Below are 24182 nucleotides of genomic sequence, written 5' to 3'. Positions count from 1 at the left end.
ATATATATATATATATATATATATATATATATATATATATATATATATATATATGTATATATATATATATATATGTATATATATATATATATATGTATATATATATATATATATATATATATATATATATATATATATATATATATATATATATATATATATATATATATATATATATAAATGTCTTTGGACACCAAAATGATTACACATTACGGTACACATTTGTCGTTAATAGACCACAGACGTGTAATTTGGTCGAATGCCTTGACAAACAAAATGTTAAATGTTGAAAAAAAGTTTTTATTTTACAGGGTAAGTCAGGAGTCGACAAGTTATTATATACATTACAACTATGCGTTCACAGCCATATTTACCAATACAAATAACTTATTACTAATGAATAATAATAATAATAACAATATTACAAACAATACTAAACTGAGTTTAGTAGTAACTTTATAGGGCAGCGATCCTTCATCCTTGTGTTCTTTTTTAACACACTTGAGCCAATAGATTAAAAAAAAAAAAAGAAAAGAAAAATACTATGATGTATGAATCTGTCTCAGCAAAGGAGACCCTGACTGATTATAAAGTATAAGTCTAGATGTACCAGACTTGACACACGTCTATTATTTAAGACTTCTAGGACACTCATGTACAAAGATAGCAGTCAGATCGAATCAGTTGGATATCAGGAGGTGATGTGGCACATAAGCTAAATACTGAAATTCATACAGGCCCTAGACATTTATATCCACCAGTGTTTCTTTTTTTAATACTGCCAACTCAATTTGAGTTATTCTGCTATATTATTACATATTTACAAACGTAGAATATTCATGTTCTGCAGGCACATTAACACATTTCTATTTACTCATGCATATTTTGATGCAGTTCATTGCAATGAAAATGTTTTTTCCTGAACAATTCACTAAATTATAGATTTGTTCCCTTGTTTTTAAATGAATAATACGAGCGTAACCAAAAAAATACAGTGTATTTGATCATCACACAAACCACACAAACAATGTCCGTTGTGATTATAAATCTCGGGATTCTCGGGTCAGAATTAGGTTTATGTAAGCCACCTTTGTCATTACATCGTAATAGTGTTTTCTGATTGGCTGCATAAAGAATGTCGTTTTAGTTTTATTTATGAGCTCAAAACTATACAGTTTGCGAAATCACATACAGTATATGATATTCTGTTGCTGATTCGCTCCATGCAGCAGTGTGCAGGTAGTGTGGGTCTTTTTGTGCATTTCCTCCTGTCTGTGAGTGTGGTTTATTTGGCCACTTTGAGCCAGTTTTTCCAGGGCACAGGTTTGGGCACTGTGGTGGCCTCCGGTATGCAGGACACAGAGGTCGATGTTTTCAGCGGTTTGCGGAAAAATGAGAGACGGCCTCCACCGGACCTCTTTGACTGCGTCTGCTGCTCCGTCTGGCTCTTCAGCTGCTGGTTAATGATTACCTGGATGTCATCCTTTTAAAAGCAATACAGATACAATATTTAATACAGTACAATTCTGTGAGAGTAATGAAGAAATATATAGTTGCTTTGCCTGCAGCATCTTCATAGTACTGATGGTGTTTTTATTTTACCTGCACATGTTTGTGCTCAAACTGTAAATGTTGAACATTGCAATGTTCATTCTGCTCCAGCAGGGGGAGACACGTAATAATTATGTATTATTCCTATATTGGCATATTGAGACAATGTATCAGTGTTTGTAAATGTAATGCCTGGCAGCTCTCATACACCGCTTTTTTACCTGATTAGTCTCGTCTCTATTATCATATAACAGGAAGCTTCACCTGGAGGTGAGGAAATCGACCCTGCCCTCTGTTCTGATCAAATCCTTTCATAGTGGTCCTGGGTGACATGTCCTTTAAAGTCTAACAACTTTTAAAGACTTTTTCTTTGTCTGACAGGAAGCATCAAGTTGCAGCGAAGAAATTGACCCTAACCTTTTTCTAACACAAACTGTTCTTGTGTGTGTGAGAGAGAGGGTGTGAGACTTTTCCCACCTGCCAGGCCTCCAGTTCCTGAGATAGCTCTAGTTTACGCTGGATGGCCTCCAGCAACTGGTTGTTCAAATACATCATATCGTTTCTGCTTCGCACCAGTTCTGCCTCCACTGCCGTTTTCCTGCATTGAGAGGAGAGGCAAAACATCATGTACAAGTTATTGTTAAACTGTACTCCATCTGCTACACTGTTTTCCATGTCAGAAAAAAATAAACTTAATCTATTTATGACTGTTACAGAGCCCTGGTCAAGGGAAGCTCCTTCCAAAAATCTTAATAATCGGCAGAAATTTACACACAACACAATTTATAACGTGGAGTATTCGCCATACAAGTCCTATAGCATTGAGCACCGTGATTTGGTTTGCAGCCGAAATACTCTCCTGGTAGAATCGAAAATTCATCCAGCTCTGTGGTCTGAGAACTTTAAAGTCATGGAAACTTGTTTAAATGTTTTTAGCATTAGATAATAATGATTTAACATAGCTAAACAGCTGAAATTGTACCAATGGTGCATTTGAATACTGGATCGTGGTTGGCTATTATAAATAATGATGAAGTAAAAATCTTTATGATATAAAGTTTGGGGCGACTTTAAAGCCTATTTTCACATGTGCATCGCAGTGTTATGGAGCCTTTCCAGATCGATATAAAAATCCTTTACATGCTTTACGCAATACAGAAACGTACGTACTTCGAAATGGCGTCATCTCTGTCCTTTATAGCTCTTTGAACGATCTCGTCATCCTTCCAGCTGTCTGATTTAAGTCTGAGTTCAGCATTCTCTTTTAAAAGCTCTGCATTCTGACATGGAAAAAAAAGAAACGTTAGACAGAGTTTAACATGAGTCAAATGTGATCACTGGACTGTGAATTGAAAAATCCATCAAATGTACATTGCATTTGAATTAAATCGGATGTAAATGTATGTGCTTATATGCAAAAAAACTAATTACTGTAGACAACAGTACCCACTTTTTCTCTGGTAAAAGTTTCACAGCTACAGTTGCTTCAACCAAGTGAAAGTGGAATATTGTACACTTTTAGATTTAGATCTCTGAATCACTCAATTACTTAAAAGCCTTGATTTAAAATTAGGAGTAAAAAAAAAAAAAAAAAAAAAAAAGCTAATACTATGATATCTCAAATGTTAGCTAGCATGATAGTTGCTCTGACAATGCAAACTATCTGAACAAATATTTAAGACATTAAGACAGATAAGGTGACATAAATGCAGATTTATTTCTCAGATGTTTCTCAGCTTTATTCCTTAGATGTTAGCCTCCATGAAAGTACTTCTGATATTACAATGTTACCTGACTAGCTGAATGCTAGTTTAACTAATACAAAATGTAATTAGCAAAAAAGATGACGGACAGTGAGGAGTATTATAATAATAATAATCTTATTTTTGCTTTCACATCTTTTAGATTGGTTAAGAATTTCAATCAGCTCCTTGAAGCTGTGTGATGCTAAAAAGCTATCTGATAATTTGGTGCGTCAGGTTTGAAGATAATAAGTAGGAAGCAGCTTTTTCTTTTGAAACCTAATGAAAGTAAAAGTAAAAGGTATACAGTGAACGAAAAACTGAAGTAAAGAAAAGATACTCATTATAGAAAAGACTCACTATATGATTAAAATGGCGAAATAATTAAAAAAAGGCAGCCAATAATTCAGTCATTTAGTTTCAGCCACTGTTGAAAGCTGAAGAGCGCTACTCTTAAGAACTCTTTGTCTTGAAATTCCTCCGAGCTCATCAGTGCATTTTTGTAACTCGAGGACAAAAGCGAGGTCAGAAGCAGCCCTTGGCCCCTTGATAGCTTTAACACATGAGGCATTGTCACCTGATCTCGCAGCTCCTGTATACAGGCTGTATTCTCACATAGAGCCAGGTCTCCTCCCACAATGGGCTTCTTCAGATCCTGAAGACGCTTGAAACACAGACATGGCACATCAGTATCATGGACCTGATATGAGGGAACACCTTTCTTACAGGCCATAGGAAGCACTACTAGAACAAAGAGTACAGATGTGAGTGCCCTTCTATTCTGTCTCTGCTTCCTTTCATTTAAATGTAATGACCAAAATCTGATAAAAACCAAATGTTTTCATTTCATGAGTTGTTGTACAGACTGCTGATTTTGTTGATCTTTCCTTTTTCATATAGGAATAATATAAAATAATACCAAAATAGGAATTTGTAGATTTTTATCAATCAACAGCCACTGGACATACGCAATGGAAATACATTAAATGCCCTCTGATGTGAAGAGGTTGCAGATGGTAATGTTGCTAGCAGGGGAAAAAGAGGTCAGCTATTGTTTAGGGTATTGTTTCCATGTGCATGTGTGACTAGTAGAGAGAGAGGGTGTCTGCGGTGTGTGTGTGCGCGCGTGTGTGTGTGTGTGTGTGTGTGTGTGTGTGTGTGTGTGTGTGTGTGTGTGTGTGTGTGTATGCGCATGTGCATGTGGGTATGTACCAGCCTGGCCACAGTGCTCACCTGCACCATTCCGTTGCGCACAATCCTTTCTGCTGAACTTTTCAACTGTCCCAGCATGCCTTGCAGGCTATCTTCTCGATTGCATGAAACCTCAGAACCATGGGAAACAGGAAGCAGCATGTCTAGGATGGAGCTCACTTCCTGTATGACCTAAATACACATGATCAAAAATGATTATTAATGTGTCATAAACTGAAATAAATTGTATAATTTTCAACCTTTAGTAATTTATCAATATTTTTGTCTGGTATGAGATGAAGCTGACTAGATTGTCTTCAAAGTAACTTCATGTTTATTACTGTAACTGCACTTGTTAATACTAAATTACCTGCTATATAACTAGAGTCCCGTACACCTATCCCTAAAACAATCTTTCTCAACCAAAAAACAAAACTTAAACAAAAGTGCCCTAGACTTCATTCCTTGGTGAACTATCCTACCTATACAGCCTGTTTGTTAAGGAACTATTTACATTTATTTAGATTTTTTTACATCAGTGGCAGGTTATTCATTGGTGGAATTTAGGAGGTTTTTGTTAAGTCTCATTGTTCTTCCTTTACAAAATAGCTCTCTCTTCTCAGTGCTATCCGTCTCTCATCAGTAACTAAACAGCTACTCTCCATCACTAACTGTGATTTCTGACCTTCATCCAATTCCTCTAAATTTGAGTTATGTTCATTGTTTGATTTATATTTAATCCATTATAGTTGATGACATTTCGTCCATATAGTTGATTATAGTTAAACAGATGCAATATGGACAGATGAGAATACAGGATCTGGAAAAATGCAAGAACATTTTATTCATGAAACAGATGGACAAATCGAAATCGAAATCCAAAACCGTAAACAGGCAACAGGAAAGGCAAACAACAAAACAACAGGACTAATGCAAAGCAAGAAAGAGAGCATGACAAATATCTAAACTGGGAAATCAAACACCAAAGACTTGGTACATGGCGAGAACAAAATCAACTATATATAATACTTTGGAAACAGAGGGGTGTTTGAACACAACCTAATTACAAGGTTAAATGGAAAAAGCTGTGGGCAATGAGACATGTGAAGAAACCAGCAAGTGACAGGACGAGATGGAGACATTACATAAACAATAACAGAAACAACATGTAAATAAGCTAGTGCTTCTAGCCAGCATGAGCGCCGTAAGCTATGGCATTTTATTGCTGTTTGCCTGGTAATAATTATATCAACCACAATGAAAAATATGTAAATGTTTTCTTCTACTTGCTATTATTAATGGTGATTTTTATACCATTTTAATGTATTCAAGCTGTTGTCCTTGTTTACACTGTATGGTGAAGCCAAAGACAGATATTCACTTTGTGGACAATAAAAGGAGATACAACTAAAGTAACCAAGTAACTAATGTTTTTTGCAATGTACATAAATAACTCTCTCCACACAAAATATATATTTTACTGTGTTCAGTATGGTACAAATTCCATTGAAACAACGAATATGCCTACTTGTTAAAACTATAAATTGTTTGCACCTCATCTCATCAGGTAATTTATTATTTCTCAAAATCGTTTTCAAAATGGTTCTATCTGTTGCCTTTTCTCAATAGAAGCATCAACACCTGCTTATAGTTCCAAGAGATGTGGAGAATTTAAGTCTCTTGCTAAAAGTTACCTTAGCTGAATTCATGCCAGATGGCCCAAATGTTGTTAGTGGTCAAAGGACTCACTTCACTCATTTCTCTATATTGCAATATGAACTCACAAGCAATTTACCCTCTTACCCTCATCAAGCACCATCGCATCATCGGCATGTGGAATGCCAGTCAGGTTTGCCAACAGGTAAATTAATGCAAATAATTTAATATCAAAAGAGCTTGAATTCTATACATGAGGTACAACAACCTAACATCATTATCAAGGAATTTTAGTAAATCATTACCATCATTATTCTAACATATTGTACACTGTTCTGTTGATGAGCATATAATGGCTTTTTCCATGATATCAAAATGCTCATTACTTACACACACGTGGTCCCATAGTGATCTTGAAAAGCTTAACCAACGATGAGGTAAGCTAACTAAATAAACTTCTTACTCTATCACCTTAAAACAAATATAAAGACAAATAGTTTCTTTATTTGCTAACCTTGGCTGAAGTCTCATAATCTATATTTGTCCAATGAGTATCCTTAAGTAAGAGCACAAACAGAACACTCTACAATAATGTTTTACTACTTATCAAGATTTTAAGGCTGTTAAATTTACCATACTAGTTAGGTACTGTTGTAGGGTGAAAAAGCCTGGGGTGCTGTCAGAATTTCAATTTAAGGTGTTCAAAAGGGTTTAGGTCAGAGCTCTTATAGATGGCCACTTCAAATCTTCCACTCTGACCCATGTAAATTATATCTTCATGGACCTAGCTTTGTGCACAGGGGCATTATCATGCTTGAACAAGGTTTGAATCTCCTAGTTCAGGCAAAGGGAAAATGTTATGCCTCATCCAGGTATTTTATAGAGTTGTGTCCTCCAACACTGTTTTACCAGTTTTGGAAAAAAAATGCACTGTATGGCTGGAAAAGTCAGCTGTCCCAGTCCTTGTGTACATATATATATATATATATATATATATATATATATATATATATATATATATATATATATATATATATATATATATATATATACAGTGAGGAAAATAAGTATTTGAACACCCTGCTATTTTGCAAGTTCTCCCACTTAGAAATCATGGAGGGGTCTGAAATTGTCATCGTAGGTGCATGTCCACTGTGAGAGACATCATCTAACAAAGAATCCAGAAATCATAATGTATGATTTTTTTAACTATTTATTTGTATGATACAGCTGCAAATAAGTATTTGAACACCTGAGAAAGTCAATGTTAATATTTGGTACAGGAGCCTTTGTTTGCAATTACAGAGGTCAAACGTTTCCTGTAGTTTTTCACCAGGTTTGCACACACTGCAGGAGGGATTTTGGCCCACTCCTCCACACAGATCTTCTCTAGATCAGTCAGGTTTCTGGCCTGTCGCTGAGAAACACGGAGTTTGAGCTCCCTCCAAAGATTCTCTATTGGGTTTAGGTCTGGAGACTGGCTAGGCCACGCCAAAACCTTGATATGCTTCTTACAGAGCCACTCCTTGGTTATCCTGGCTGTGTGCTTCGGGTCATTGTCATGTTGGAAGACCCAGCCTCGACCCATCTTCAATGCTCTAACTGAGGGAAGGAGGTTTTTCCCCAAAATCTCGCAATACATGGCCCCGGTCATCCTCTCCTTAATACAGTGCAGTCGCCCTGTCCCATGTGCAGAAAAACACCCCCAAAGCATGATGCTACCACCCCCATGCTTCACAGTAGTGATGGTGTTCTTGGGATGGTACTCATCATTCTTCTTCCTCCAAACACGTTTAGTGGAATTATGACCTAAAAGTTCTATTTTGGTCTCATCTGACCACATGACTTTCTCCCATGACTCCTCTGGATCATCCAAATGGTCATTGGCAAACTTAAGAAGTGCCTGGACATGAGCTGGTTTAAGCAGGGGAACCTTCCGCACCATGCATGATTTCAAACCATGACGTCTTAGTGTATTACCAACAGTAACCTTGGAAACGGTGGTCCCAGCTCTTTTCAGGTCATTGACCAGCTCCTCCCATGTAGTTCTGGGCTAATTTCTCACCTTCCTTAGGGTCATTGAGACCCCACGAGGTGAGATCTTGCATGGAGCCCCAGTCCGAATGAGATTGACAGTCATGTTTAGCTTCTTCCATTTTCTAATGATTTTTTCACCAAGCTGCTTGGCAATTTCCCTGTAGCCCTTTCCAGCCTTGTGGAGGTGTACAATTTTGTCTCTAGTGTCTTTGGACAGCTCTTTGGTCTTGGCCATGTTAGTAGTTGGATTCTTACAGATTGTATGGGGTGGACAGGTGTCTTTATGCAGCTAACGACCTCAAACAGGTGCATCTAATTTAGGAAAATAAATGTAGTGGAGGTGGACATTTTAAAGGCAGACTAACAGGTCTTTGAGGGTCAGAATTCTAGCTGATAGACAGGTGTTCAAATACTTATTTGCAGCTGTATCATACAAATAAATAGTTTAAAAATCATACATTGTGATTTCTGGACTTTTTTTTTTAGATTATGTCTCTCACAGTGGACATGCACCTACGATGACAATTTCAGACCCCTCCATGATTTCTAAGTGGGAGAACTTGCAAAATAGCAGGGTGTTCAAATACTTATTTTCCTCACTGTATATATATATATATATATATATATATATATATATATATATATATATATATATATATATATACACTCAAAAAAGCTAGCTAGCTTCTCTAGCAAGAAGCTCAGGAATCTTTGTGTCAGGTGTTTTATAATGCTTTTATAATCATTGTCATCATAGTTCGTGAAGCATTTCCATATTTGGAAAACACTTCAACATATATTTATAGTGCAGTATAACCTTGTAGCAGAGATAACAAACGGAACCGATGCCACAGTTTATATTAAATGCATAAATATAAGATTAGAATTCGCTTTCGTGTCGTTCTATAACTACTTGACTAATATTTCTGTCTTGGCAAGATGAAAACACTTTAACAGCACAATACATTTTCCCCTGTCTTATGTTTTGCATTTCAGTCCATTTCACTTGCTTATCTTTTCACTCATTTGTGACTTAAACCGAATGTGAAAATACTTATCTGGGTTAAATATGTAAAATATGTTTTCATACAGATGCTCAATCTGATTTTCTAGGTGGCTCACTTCAGTTATTAGAATTATTCTTTTTGAGTTTATGCCCCCAAGGTTGTAAATCTTTTCAGAGCTTCAAGAAAGTGGGTTTATTTTTGGTAAAATTGAACCAATCAATACAATAGTCCACTAATATAACACACAAAAATGCAAAATGCTAAGTATTTAAGGCTAAAAATGTGTAAGATTCCATTCTTATTGACGCTTCTGAGGTCCTGAGGCACCCTGACAATCCTAAAATTGCGCTAGTCAAGTCCTGGAATTGGCAGGAAATTTGTATGCATGCATCATGTACAATATCAAGTCTGACATTGCCAGGATGTAGAGAAAAAAAATCTTGATACACTATAAGGACAAATGTTTGTGGACAACTGGCCAAAAGATTTGTATGCACTTTGTTTTTCAACATCCCATTCCACATTCCAGGCAGAATTTGCCATTATAATTATCTTTACCCTTCTTGGAAGATGGTCTATTATGGTTTTATGGTTTTGAGTGTGGCTGTGGAGATTTACTTAGAGATATACTTTTGGTTCATTCCGCCAAAAGGGAATTAGTGAGGTCAGGTATTGATGCAGAGTGAGGAGGCCTGGGGTGCAGTCAGTGTTCCAATTCATCCCAAAGGTGTTCGATAAGGTTGAGTTTAGATCTCTTTAGCAGGCCATTCAAAATCATCCAAACCATGTAATGCATATCTTCCTGGAGCTCTCTTTGAGTACAGGGGCATTGTCATGTTTAAGTCTCCTATTGCAAGTGCAGAGAAAATTAATGCTACCACATCCAAAGACATCCTATACAATTATGTGCCTTCAGCTTAGTGGTAACAGCTTTCAAAAGTACCATGTATGGCTGGAAATGTCATTACCTTTGTCCATATAGTATAATTTTGTTGCCTTAGCTAATTAGCTAACTGATATACCATTGTTGGAAAAGCACAGAACCTTGAGGAACGCCTTATATTTAATCTATTGCTTGGTCAAAAAGTTTACAAACATGCTTATAAAACAGCTAGCAATATTTGGTGACTAGTCCAATTTAAAACATTTTAAACATAATAACATCTCAGCAGGTCACCAGAGTTTGGAAATTACTAAAAGTTCTTGTCCAAAGGTTTATTTATTTATTTTTGCTTAGCGACTGGACAGTCACACTGATATGCAAGTTATCTAATCCTCATGAAAGTTGGAACTACTTGGACAAAGTCCCAAGTGCATTTGATTCTTCTAAATTATAGACCACTACACTATAAATGGTCTTGCTATTTAGGCCTACTACTTAGTTTCTTACCAGAGAAGACGAAAGACTGTAACCGTATTACCTGTGGCTGTATTTGTCACAACATTACATTTTAGCCATAATTATCAAATTAATTTGTTATGCTGATTTGTGGTCATTTAGCAATTAGTATTAGTTGTATCAGAAATGAGAACCGCAGGTATGGAAAACTCTAGGCTAGAGACAATAACACAACAATGGATAAACTCACAGCTGTTCTGAGCAATAAACAGTATCCCCTCAAAGACCTACTGACGAAACAAAAGATTTATTCAGCTTGACTGTAGAAATAAGCAGTACAGGAGGTTGTTTGAACTTTTATCTATCTATCTATCTATCTATCTATCTATCTATCTATCTATCTATCTATCTATCTATCTATCTATCTATCTATCTATCTATCTATCTATCTATCTATCTATCTATCTATCTATCTATCTATCTAATACAAAATGGCATTAATCTTCTCAGCACGACAATGAAATCAATCTAAATCTAAACAAAGCAGAAGTGTCCAATCTTATCTAGGGATACAGGTTTTCATATTCATCAGGTAGGAGCCACACCTGATTCCACCCCAGTTTAATTAGCAAGAATACACTAGGCTTTCAATACACTACCAGGTGTGGCTGCTATGTCCCATAACACTGACCTTTTGTGATCGTACTATTATTAGGTTCTACTGCATATATCATTCATTAATTATTCAGAACATAATATTTTGAAGGTCATGAATTTTGAATTATACATATATTATTTTCACTGGTGATTTAGTGGTGCCTTTTGAATTTTTTTTTGGGACGCTTACATGCTTCTTGTCTTGGCTCCAGTTCAAGGCGTCTAGACTACGTTCCATCTCTGAAAGCAGGGATGTGTCTCCATCAGCAGTCCTCTGGAGAATAACCTCTTCCTGAAGTTCCTCTATCTGAGACTGGAGATCTTGTGCTCTGCCTTTCGCGAGCTCCACTTCCTGCCAGGCCTCTGCTAGCTACACATAGATTTAACAATACAGATTAAAGCCTTATTTTGCATTGACAGCAACAAATGTTGCTGTAAAATCATATTTTCCAAGCAATATGATAAATAAATAATAAATGAATAAATTAAATGCTAATACAGATTACTAGTGAAGTTATAGACAGTGTGAATACAAAATGTAAAGTGTGAGACAAATGCTACTTTATGTGCTTGAAAATTCTTTCATGGAACGTACCAGATTAGAAATAACCACAGAAACCTCGATTGTTCATTAAACTGGAAAATTCAAGACATTCAAACTGGAAATAAGGACCTTGCTCAGGGGCCCAAGAGTGGCAGCTTGGCGATACCACGGCTTGAACCTTCCGATCAGTAACTCAGGGAATTAACTAATGAGCTACCGCTCCCTGCAAGATGACTGTAGGTATGTGTACTATGCACCTGCTGTGTTTGCGTTTTACTCTGGTGCTCCTGCAGGGCAAGTCGTGTGCACAGCGATGATACACTCTCTCTTAGCTTGGTGTTCTCTTCACACACTGTCTCCAACCGCTGTTCCAAAAACTGCTCCCGCTGCATCAGCCGTGCAACCTGGAGAAATACTGTATACTGTAAATCTACAGTGTATCAAAAACTAGTGCAAACTCTCTTTCAACAAACAAGACAATCTCCCATTGAACCTCTAGAGTCCTTAACACAAAAATAAAAATCATAAATTGGCAATTATTAAGTGCAAAAATCCTGGAGTGAAGCTACAAAGTATACTGGTTCTTTGCAGAAAAGCAGGCAAAGTTCACTAGGTGCTGTGTGTGTATAAGGCTGAATATCTCACTTGTTCTTTAAGGGCACTGAGCAATTCCTCATCTTGTGGTTTCGGGTGGCCCCTCTTTTCCAACTCCTGCTTCAGGCTCTGCAGCTCAGCCGTGACGGCCAGTTTCGCCTCCATTGCCTACACACATGGACAAATGTGGTATTAACACCTAATGGAAGTGAATCGACATGTTAACAGTATCTATGAGGTTGTAACACAATAAACACAGCTTATTCACAAATGTGGCAATCAGTGATATATTAGCAGAACGTTTAAATTGTAGTACCACACTGCTGCAAAATATAAAAAATAGGCTAGTCACTAGGTTGGATAAACCGGAGAAAAAAGATGCTTAGAACAAACCTATGGTAAATAAGAGTCCTCAGATGATTACAGAAAGGACTTCAATACAGTGATGATTCTTAGACACAAGTCTAAAACTTAAGCAAATCACGTGATGTCATGCTTTCTTATGCAACGGTGAGTTAATCTCAATGTAATCTCAATGTTTCTTCCTCAAGGGAGTTTACCTGTTACCGCTCACTTGCTCACAGACACACAATCTTCAATTGTGTTAAACTGCTTAATGATAACGACTGTCGTTGATGTTTTTTATGACCATATTATTTGACTATTTAAAACAATTGTATCAGTAGAACACGTATTCGTACCAAAATTATTCGGTAGAGGTAAAATAGTTAAAGTCTGTTAGTTAAAGATACAATTCCCTCAGAAATGTATCAAGTATCAACCGCAAGTTTGTTTAGTCTCGGCCTCGCACTTTGACCACATTTTTTAAATGATTAAACTTAAAAAAACATACACAACAATGCAAGGATTTAGAAAGAAAGTTTTGTGAATTCATTAAAAATAAAACGCTATGAGCTCTATGGATTCTTTAGCATTTTATGTCCAGCTTGAAGAATTTCTCTTAAAAGGAGAAAATCCTGACAATTCCACATATCAAGGAGGTGAATGGATGAAGGATGGAATGAACGAAGACATTTGTTGAAGCATGCTGAAATAAGTAGATCATATCTTTAGAAAATTAAATATTGAATGTAAATCACACACACACACACACACACACACACACACACACACACACACACACACACACACACACACACACACACACACACACACACACACACAAAGCAATTTAATCATTTCTTTTGGAAGGAAAAAAAAAGCCTGAAATGTAACTCTAAAAATGTAAGCATGGGGAACGCTCTACATGATGCTACTACCACCAAGTTTCACTATAATGATCATGTTTTCAGGGTGATGATTAGGGTTTCGTTCATTTTATAAATACAAAGAAACAATGACTTCTTCCAAGTAGTTGTTCCGGATCCAAAAAAAAAAAAGTTAATTTATGCAGTGCAAACAGGTTTGTCACAAGCTATGCAGACATTTAATAACAACATCCTCAATTTATTACAATTACAATTTAAATTATATTTTAAACTATAAACCATGAAAAAAGGCTAAACGTTGTCTTGATAGGAAAACCTACATCCATACATACAGTTATCCAGTGAAGGTTCCAATGGATTCCTTGTTAATTCCAATAAAAACAGCTTATTACATTTTGGAAAAAAAGCCACAAGTAATGTGCCTCAGCAACCAAACAGTGAAAAAGAGTTATGTGTGTTTGTCAATGCTAAAACAAAAGGGTGGCCTGATCATGATTCGGCGGTCTGTGCCCCCTCATGTCAGCTCCCATCACACACGCTCGAGAGAGGATCAAAGGCGAGCTCGGCAGATGGAGTGTGGCATCTTGGTCTTGGCAGTGGCACATCATCATGCCACATTAGGCACAGCTGGGGGGTTACGGGGTGTGCGGCCTGCTTTTTAGTCATACTCAATGGTAATGAAATCCACAAACAAAGCTAGTGACCATTCTGAGCCTGTCCACTGTTTTTGTTCTTTTCCAAATAAATAGTGGAACAATGCAACTTTTCCCCCCCTGAAATAAGCACATATAGAAACGTTCTCTGTAACTTGCAAATTGGTGATATAATGCATTTTACATGCAACATAACGTGCAAATAAGCACACGGTGGGGGGCCTTTTCACTGTTTGCTAATGCTTTTAACAGCTGAATCCCCCAGTCAGGACCAAACCCCTAGAGAGGTAAGGAAACAACAGAGGATGAGACGACCCAAGCATGACTTCTTCCCTGTGGGGCGGAGCTTGAATTAGGGGTGGGTTTCAATCTAAAGTGAAACAAATCCCCCTCATTTTTAGTGCTCTCTTTTCCATTGCACATCCTGTTGACGTTTTTAGTAGAAACCTGGAAATCCTGATCGATCTTTATCTCATCTTACTAAAATAAACAAGTGGGAAGGGGTGGCCCAGTGAATACGATGTTGGACTTCTGATCGGAAAGTCAGGTTGAAATCCCACCATTATGAAGCTGCAATTGCTGGGCCCTCGAGCAAGGCCCTTAATTGTGCAGCTAACTGGTATAACTGTAAATCACTCTGGATTAGCGCGTATGCTATAAATGTAAACAGATGAATCGGGGTCAGAATATGAAACAGGGACTAATATTAATATGTTTGTTGTTTACAAGCACTGAAACTTCTACTCAAAACAAAATGACCTTTTTACTATATGTATATTAGAGACTTCAAAAGTCTTAAAAATTGTATCCTGTGTTGTTTCAGTAAAATGAAAAAAAGGTTATTTTGGTGTCAGTTTGCCCCTAAAGTGTGTACATTTTAACAGTAAACACTAATAAAACAGGATTTCAATAAACAATCATTTGAAAATGATGAAATAATGGACCTTTAGTCTCAGATGAAGCTTGTTTTTTAATTTTTTTTAATAAATCACTGAAAAATAAGTTTGATGGTGAATTAAGATAATTTGTCCACGTTCAGGTGATTCTTCATTTAATATTTATCTTCTCACATCACAAAGAGCACAATAGTGAATAATTTACTATAATCTCATTCGCTTGGCCCTCGGCTTGATTTCAGTCAGGAGGATTTGTGCAGTCATAACAAACCTTGTAACAAATTTGTCGTAAAGCTCCCGTTTACTTACAAAACAATAAACAGGCTCGAAGGTTATTTGGTGTGCGGGGAGGAAATGTTTCGGCATTTGAAACGCACCACACGAACAAAAACGGCTAGTTTTATGTTGCCCGACATTTTACCTGATGTTTTATCAGATTCTTTTCTGTCACCCGACGTTTGTTTTACATGAAATGCCAGCATGCTGATGGTCATGAAATTGAACATAAAGTAATGTGTACGGTAGTTTGTCCTTTCCTCTCATGTACCTCTCCGCTTTGTTTTGACAGACATGCAAAAAAGCATCACTAAATCAGCCATCCTGCTATCGTGTGCATATATTGACACAGGCGGGCAGTAACCTCATATATTTCCTTTTCTCTAGAAATCAAACAAAAGCTTGACAACAGAGTAACAGTGCAACTGAGAAAGCTCTATGTGAGAATGTCAGGATGTTTATGGGCTGAAAGGCCAAACTGCAGCACACACATGCACATGCACATGCACACACACACACACACACACACACACACACACACACACACACACACACACACACACACCACACACACACACACACACACACACACACACACACACACACACACACACACACACACACACACACACACACACACACACAAACTTCTGGCTGTCTGTGCTCTCACTGGTACCAGCAGATACGGCATTCCTGGCATGGCCGCCTCTCGTTTCCATTGACCCTGTAACTCATGGCGTCTCCTACATGTTCTGACTCCCTACGCCTATCCTCCTTCACATTTCTGCCTGATAAGCAGTAGCCAAATTTCTAAGATTGAGTAACCTCAGGACAACATCATAGTTCTCTCTTCCCCTCTGTTTTTCGTACTCACTCGCTATTTCTCAGTCTTGCGCTATACAAACTGAGGAGATTCCAAACTCACCTTCTCAGGCAGCTTGGAAATAAAAGAGCCGTTACTGACTACATCCGGTAAAGGCATATCCTCTTCCCAGCTGCTCAATTCGGGTATATTATAGCAATGCTTCAAGCTGCTCTCTAACTCTGCATTTCCTCTGCTCAAAATCTGCGACTTATCCATATTGCAAGCACGGCACAAATGAGCTATTTCCTCCGCCCTAAGACTTCTAAAGGGATGGAGCGATTCTTGTAAACGCACTAGCTTCCTTGAACTTTGATTTCTGGCAAGAAAACAAGCCTGAGGTCGGAATTTCATCAGGAAACATGCGTGAACGTGTGACAAAGCAGTAGAGCAATGTAAAAAAAAAAAATAATTTTTCAAAAAAGACAGGCCCTGGCATTCATCTCTTTTATCATCCTCATAGCCATTCGGATTACTCCAATAAAAGAGATAAGAAGTCCTTGTGAAAACCCAGCGACAAGCGCTGACGTATTGTGCCAGATCTGACCTTGACAGAAGCGGACTTTTTGGAGATTAGATTCGAATAGAGGAGCACAGTCATGTCCTATACTTTTTTTTTTTTTACTCTCTGGAACACCAAGTAAACTTTTCTATAGGTCTATAATGGATCATTAATTTTCCTTAGCAAGGTGACGGTTTAATTTGCTCTAATTTTGATGTTATTTTCTATGCTCCACATACTTCTCATACAATCTCGCGCTCAGGAAGGAAGCAGGAAGAAGACGAGCAATGCTGCTGACAATAAACACACAAAGGAATGCTTTCTTGTTTTTTCTACAGTGCAAATAGTTTTAATCCACATACCTGTACAACACTACACAGCTTAGAGCGCTTTTATCTTATTCGTATTTTATATATCGGACATTTACCTTTCTTCTTAAACGTCTGTTTGCCTTTTGTAACTGTGATGTGGTAAAACAGTGTTATAGAAGCTTCAGTAGTGAGTAATGCCACTCCTCATTTATTACGTGCTACATGTTTTAGTTCAGAAGCAACAGCTGGGAGTGATGCTGTATGTGTGTTGTGACTCTGTGTCCTTAGGGCAAAAAAATAAAAAAGATTCAGGTAGGGGCATTCTCTCCTTTCTATTTTTAGCGCTGAGATTACATGAACAACTGAGCAGTCGGGTTTGAGTCAGCATGTTTGTTTCCAAGACGCGTCAGCTACATGTTCCTCGGGTTGATATTTAAGACGGATGAATCACTCAGTAAACCAACATAGTTACCGTAAAGTGTATTTGTATGGCACACAATCACTAAATGCGAGTGATAATGGCAGAATCATTTGGACTTTTGGAAATTGTTTAAAGAAGCATTACAGTAAATACAAATGTAACCAGGAACAGTTGCAGAAAAATAGAAAGCGGGCAAGAGACTGGCATAGCTGAACCACACCATGGTACACTGTAAGCAGTGATATGATTGTTCTTTTAGCTGAATTCTCTACTCATAGAAATGTGCATCTAGGCAATACCGTTTACTATCAAATGGTCATTTGTCATTAATAACTTTCAGTCTTTTGAAACAGAAGTAGCACTCACTGCTTGAAGCTGTTCCTGAATCTGCTGACTGATCTCGTTGTGTTGCTTTTCTCTCTGACTCTTCTCTTTCTCTGCCTCGCTTATTTGTCGTGTCAGCTTCTCAGCTTGGGCACTCAGTGCCCGGACATCCCGCTCCAGCTCGCCCACTTGACTCTCCCACTGAACCTGGCATCCTTGTAGCTTCAGCCTCAGATCATATCTCTCCTGCTCCAGCTCCTGGGAAAAAAGGGACATGTTAAGGTGTGTAGAACAACATCTCCAGAAGCATTTAAAAATTTGGACTAAAACAAGGATTTTTTTTTATTACAGATAACACTGCATTTTTGAGACTTGTATATTCTTTTGCCCTTATCCAGAGAAACAATGATCTTATTAATACAACCAAGAACTTGAGGGTTAAAGGCTTTGCTCAAGGAAACAACAATGGTAATTTGGTCATGCTGGGGACTTAAACTCACAACCTTTAATCAGAAGTCTAACATCTTAACCACTGAGCTAACATGTCCATAGTTATACGTATCAATAATTATTGCTAAAACAAACCGCTACAATATAATAATTCCTATATCTGCCGCTGGTGGTTTTACACCGATCAGGCATAACATTATGGCCACCTGCCTGATATTGTTTTGGTCTCATTTTTGCTGCTCATTTTTCTGACCCATTGAGCATTAACAGCATTAACTTCTTCAGCAATTTGAGCTACAGGAGCTCGTCTGTTGGATCGGACTACACGGACCAGCCTTCGCTACCCACGTGGATCAATGAGTGTTGGACATCCATGACCCTGTCTCCAGCTCACTTCTGTTCCTTCCTTGGACCACTTTTGATAGATACTGACCACAATTTGCCCCTTGTCAAACTCCTTTTTTTAACACATTAATTTTGACATTTTCACCTGCAGCCTAATACATCCCACTCTCTAACAGATGCCATGATGAAGGGATAATCCGTGTTATTCACTTCACCGGTCATAATGTTATAATGTCAAAATGTAATGCCTGGTCGGCGTATGTAATTATGGAGAGAGGCTAAAAGGCCTAAACACCTCTGTCTGAAATTTTCCGAATGTATAAAAGAACAAACTCCTTGGAAACTCGGATTTTATAACAGAATTCAAAAGTACTGTGGTGTAAATATAGAATAAATTGCGAGTCCTCAGCCCAACCATACTGCTACTTGCACTACTACTAATAACCATCATCATTATCATCATCACTGCCACCATCAACATCATCATCACCATAATTATCATCAATAAACCATATCTTAAAATGCATTCTGTGACTTTCTGTAGGCATTGACAAACTGAAGATGGGAAAATCCTATAAAAATGTATCTATAAATAAATTAAAATCTTTTATTTCATCTATTAATGAATTCGTTTTTTTTTTAAATGCTGTTAAACTTAAATTACAATCTACATGGTACAGTGAGAATTAGTAGTTCTAATCGGTCCTTTGGAAGGAGAAGTGACTTTTTTCTTTTCTTGCAAATACAATTTACAGGCTGCAGAGAACTAAACAGAATATTAACGGAGATAGAAATCAGAAACAAAGGCAGAGTGATAGCAACTATGATCAGTATACTGGCCAGTCGTTCTTTAACCCTGATCTCAAATTATTAATCTTAGATATTAACAATGTAATTGGAATATGAAATTGGAAAAATAGTTAATTCATACATTCATTCATTTGCAGAAAGACAAATAAGTAGGTCAGGTTTTGGAGCCTGTCAGCGTTTCACACATCCACATTAACACATGCATTTAACATAGGGGCAATCATGAACTGACATTTCATCTACATACTTCACATACGTATGTATGTTTTAGAAAATCGGGGTAAACCAGAGGAAACCTGCAGAGCAACCACAGGAGCTGTGAAGCAGAAATGCTCTTATGGCAACCGCTGCCAATCAGAAATTTTACAAGTGACTAAAAAGCCCATGTGCGACTTTAAACCACTGATAAAAAACTGAAAGTATGCTGACATTAAAGCAAAAGAGACAGTCTTGGTTGATGTGACACTCACTGCCAAGCAGACACATAATATATTTACCAAGAACAACAAGAGACATATGTTCTTTTTTTTGAGTACAGCTTATTATTCTTTCAGGTTGCTAAACAACTGAACGTCAGCTGGTTTAATTGCTAACCGGCTGTCTGAACACAAGGGACCTCTTGACATAGAGGAGGCCCTGCGTAAACAGCCCAGTGAACAACACAACTACATAACGTATATACAGAGCGTAAATTTTTACAGGGAAATTCTTCTCTTTTACCAAAACAAAGAAGGTGCCATTTGTCATGCCTCATTTAAGCATATGATTACAGGACTGCTGTGTGCTCAATGGATACGACTGCTTCTTATGCATCATATAACACTCTGTGAAAGGTTATGCAGCATGAATTCAACATTTTTTATGCGTATTTATTTACAACTTTACAACCATCCCAAATCCATCAGACTGTTGCCTACAAGCCCAAGCTCAAGAAGCTATGCAAAGTCAAAGGCTACAAAGGTTAAGATATACAGCATTAAACTGTTTTTTTTTTAAGGTGTTGCTGAGTTCCGAGTTGCTCTAGCAGCCTTATGATCAGGAAGTTATTAAGACTTTTGCCATTCACAAGACTGGGACAGACATATCTCATGACAGAGTAATGGAAAAACTGGAACGTGGTGCCAAGACGAGAATTGACCACATGATTTGCTTCGGCGATGTGGTTATATACCAAAAGGCGGTGCAAAAAAAATATTAGTGTTGGATAACAAAATAGAGAAATGAAAGATATCTAGTAATCTTAAATATCAGTTTTAAAAGATGCACATTATAGCATATACATTTTGGGTTTGGGTTTTATCACATTTCATATACTTCCCTGCCAACTGTTCTTATTCAAGTACACGACAAAATATTGTGGTTTAAAATATTAAGCTTTTAATTGTCTAACAACAAAACACTGGTCAGCAAATTAGTACAATTCTTATTATTATATCATTAAATGATTATGACTATTCAATTGTTTTAGAGTCTTCCGATTATTACTGCTGTAAGATACATATATTATTAAATCCTATATATTATAGGATTAAATCATTATTATAAGATGCTCCAAGCTGTGTATAAAAAAGCTGTGTTTTTTTATTTTAAAATTTTTTTATGAATGTAAAAAGATCTTGCATGCATGAGTTACTTCTCCTCTACATGGACTGGTGAAGCAGTTGCATATTGCGTAAAGTTGCACCAAGTGCAAAAATTCCCAACTTTACTTTTTCTTCCCAAGCTTTCTTTTTTTCCCCCAACCTTTGCAACAAACAATTAATCAAAAGTGAAGCAAAAGGGAAACCTTATTTCTGTTCCCCTGAAAGTTCCCTGGTGACTGTAACAAGTGGAAACTCTGACAGATGCCAGAAGATCTTTCTACCCGGCATTACACCTCGCCTTACCTCGATCTTCTCCGTGTACTGTTCCTGCAGTCTGTTCTTCTCTTCTTTCAGCTGCAGGTTCTCGGAAAGGAGCGCGTTCCCGAGCTGAGCCGCGAGCACGAGCTCTTCCTCTTTCCGGAGCAGCGCGGCGCGCACCTCGCCTCCGTCTACGTACGGGAAGAAATCCTCCTCCAGGTCCATCCTGTGCGCTCGAAAACAAATCTCCTCCAACCGACTCATTATGCACTCGAGAGCAGGTGTAGCTGGTCCGGCGTGGACGCTCTCTGGAGGCAGAATGAGGGCGAATAATAGATGAAGCAGAGAGGTGGCAGGTCAGGATGGAAGGAAACTCTGAACCTCCAACCGAATGAAAGGCGGGACTTGTCACTTACAGGTGGCGGTGTGGGTTACACGGAATTTAACCTCAATGCCAGTGTGAATAAAGTGAATCCAAGGTGCCAAAGGAAATATCAGTTGAAAATCTGGATTCAAAATATGGTGTGTGCGCAACAACATCTGGACTACTCATAACTGACAGCTATTCCTGTTGCTCTAAGCAAGTGATTTTGCCCATGTTAACTCCTTTCTATAAATGGTCCAAAGTTCAGATTTTCAATGTCTTATCCTTTCAACTGAAACATATGTTCAGACAACACACAAATGGACTTGTTTTAACCCAGATCACCAGGTTTTACACAAACATGTGGAGTCTGGACCAGCTCAACTGCACTCTGTCATTAAATCCCTTTTTTCTTTCCCCCGTCGAGCTAAACATGCTCCTTAGGAACCGTGTTCATGTCCATTTCTTCTCTTCGGATCTGCCTGATCCATCCTGACACCTTCCCTCTCCATGGAGTTCTCATTCATTGGCTGGGGATGGTTCCACATCAACAGCTTAAAGATCCATTAACTTTTGGAGGAACCCAAGAACTTTGAGCATGGATTTGAACTTAATATCAGCAGTCTACTACAATGGTCAAGGACCCCAGTTTGCATGAACAGTTCTGCATTTAAGCACCTATCACTAAATATTTCACCTCAACAATGATGGGACTATAATAAATGGACATTCGTTGCCACCCAGATCAGGATGGGTTCATTTTTTAGTCGGATTCTTCCTCATGCAATCTCAGGGACTTGTTCCTTGCTGCTTGTCACTGGCTCGCTCATTAGGGATAAATCTAAACTTATAACCTCTTTATCTCTGTAAAGCTGCTTTGTCCATTGTTAAAAATAACTATACAAATAAACCTGAAATAAAAAATCTAATAGTGTGAAATATATTTATACACGTTCTGTTTATCCAGGAGTGATACCTTGTTGCTTTGAGATATGTTTTAAAATGATTTACTGCTTATCATATTCATTGAAGAGTGGTGATTTGAATTATCACACCCTTCCTGTCAGAAGATCCAAAAGATTCAGGTGGGTAATCCAATCCATGCCGCCAATCATTTTAATGCAGATATCAGAGCTTCACACAGAAATGGTGTGAAGCTCTGGGATCTGCATTAAAATGATTGGCTGCTTGGATTGGATCACGCACCTGAATCTTTTGGAAGAAGAAAGGAAACCAGAGAATCTTGAGGAAACCCATGCAAAGACACAGAAGACAAATACACTGAAAACTACACACAGTCTGCAACCAGAGAAAGACAGAACCAGGGATTTAAACAGACAACCAGACAAAGAAATGTCTATAAATAAATTTAACTTTGTGAAATTAACTAATTCTTCTTTAAAAAATTAGAGTTAGATCAAGAATGACAAACCTATCTCTTTTATCCCCAAAGACCTAAAGCTATTCCCTATTTTCGAGCATGCCACATTCAGATAAATGAGGTAGAATTCTTACCTCAGCAATGCTGAGACCGTAACAAGTCTGAGAATTGTTGATCCAATCTGGCAACCCTCCCCATCCTAATGAAACCTTGGCAAGCACGGTTTGTTAATAATGAATATGAGCTACTGCTGGTGGTCATTTAATTTTCAGGGGATAAAAACCGGTAAAGAACATAAGACGATTTAGCAAACCTAATCTTTAGATCCAGCACAGGCTTACATTCTCGAAGGTCAATTAGTCTCTCCTTCTCTAATGAAACCAGCATGGTTACTAGTATTTTGAGTGACAGTGGTAATATATGCAGTAAGTTGGGGGGTAAATCTGTGGTTGCTGTCAAGGTCAGGGGTCAGAGTATGAAAAGCTGTTTAGATAGAGATTATCATGGGGCTGGAATAAAGGAGGATAGCATCGTGACGCATGGCATTCTTATTGTTTTCAGGAGGCCCCACGCGTCTGTATACATATGGCCTGGGGTGAGAATCCCCCAGGGAACCGTCTTACACATCAGATGTCCAGTCAGCCACAATGTCTCCTATTGTCATTAAGCAGTTTATAAAATGCTCATGAAAAGACACCGCCCGTGAGGAACGCACAAACGGATGACATCAGGAGTGCTTGATTAGACAAAATAAATAAATAAATACTATTCAATTTAACAAATAACCTATGGAAAAAACAATCTGGTACAGACATTGCATACAAGTAATAGGACTTTTGTTACATCACAGCCTTTTGTTTAACAAGCCTACACTGAAAATGCAACGGAACACAAACCAAAAACACTACTTATACCTAGAACAAGTCATTTGTAGCTTGTACTGTATATTAAATACACTGTAATAAGCAAAAGTCTTAGGCCACCATTAGATTTCTTATCAGCAATGGTTAAATGACCACAGCCTTATTTCCCAGGCTGTTTATAGAACACAAGCAGAAAATACATAAAATTTATATGCAGTATTTAAAAAAAAATATGTTATATGTTGGATAAGTTTTATAAGTTTAAGTGGCAAGTATTTAGTTTGATCATCGCAATAGCAGGATCCAGGCTCTAATAAAAAGAAAAAAAAAAAAAAG

The 24182-nt window shown here is 37.6% G+C and overlaps 1 protein-coding gene across 5 annotated transcripts; it reads right to left on the bottom strand.

Moving 5' to 3' along the window:
* Positions 1 to 290: 290 nt before the first annotated feature.
* Positions 291 to 23135, bottom strand: LOC310717579 (BICD family-like cargo adapter 1). Of its 5 annotated transcripts, XM_083525832.1 has the most exons (11): positions 23118 to 23135; positions 21284 to 21546; positions 17835 to 18050; positions 12370 to 12486; positions 11982 to 12128; positions 11371 to 11550; positions 4527 to 4676; positions 3871 to 3957; positions 2722 to 2831; positions 2029 to 2149; positions 291 to 1483 (listed from the first exon to the last, which is right to left on the bottom strand). In XM_083525832.1, the coding sequence occupies exons 2-11, from the start codon at positions 21500 to 21502 to the stop codon at positions 1286 to 1288; spliced, it is 1545 nt and encodes a 514-aa protein (XP_083381958.1). In that variant the 5' UTR covers positions 21503 to 21546; positions 23118 to 23135; the 3' UTR covers positions 291 to 1285. The 5 variants fall into 5 exon arrangements, with proteins under 5 accessions (XP_083381958.1, XP_083381959.1, XP_083381957.1 ...); XM_083525833.1 differs by lacking the exon at positions 23118 to 23135 and having other exon boundaries at positions 3871 to 3948; positions 21284 to 21766; XM_083525831.1 differs by lacking the exon at positions 23118 to 23135 and having other exon boundaries at positions 21284 to 21760.
* Positions 23136 to 24182: the final 1047 nt, after the last annotated feature.

Source organism: Silurus aristotelis, assembly GCF_946808225.1.
Source record: "Silurus aristotelis genome assembly, chromosome: 22".
NCBI classification, from domain to species: Eukaryota; Metazoa; Chordata; class Actinopteri; order Siluriformes; family Siluridae; genus Silurus; species Silurus aristotelis.
Note: the sequence above shows the minus strand (reverse complement) of the source record. Positions and strands in the feature narration are given on the sequence as shown.

What these genes read in the sequence shown, in the direction of transcription:
- LOC310717579 (XM_083525832.1), bottom strand. Translation starts at nt 21,502, where the DNA reads ATGAGTCGGTTGGAGGAGATTTGTTTTCGAGCGCACAGGATGGACCTG. An exon ending in TGCGCAACGGAATGGTGCAG is followed by an intron (nt 3,958 to 4,526) that starts GTGAGCACTGTG and finishes CTGTGTTTCAAG; the next exon opens with CGTCTTCAGGATCTGAAGAA. An exon ending in AGAGATGACGCCATTTCGAA is followed by an intron (nt 2,150 to 2,721) that starts GTACGTACGTTT and finishes CTCTCAATGCAG; the next exon opens with GAAAACGGCAGTGGAGGCAG.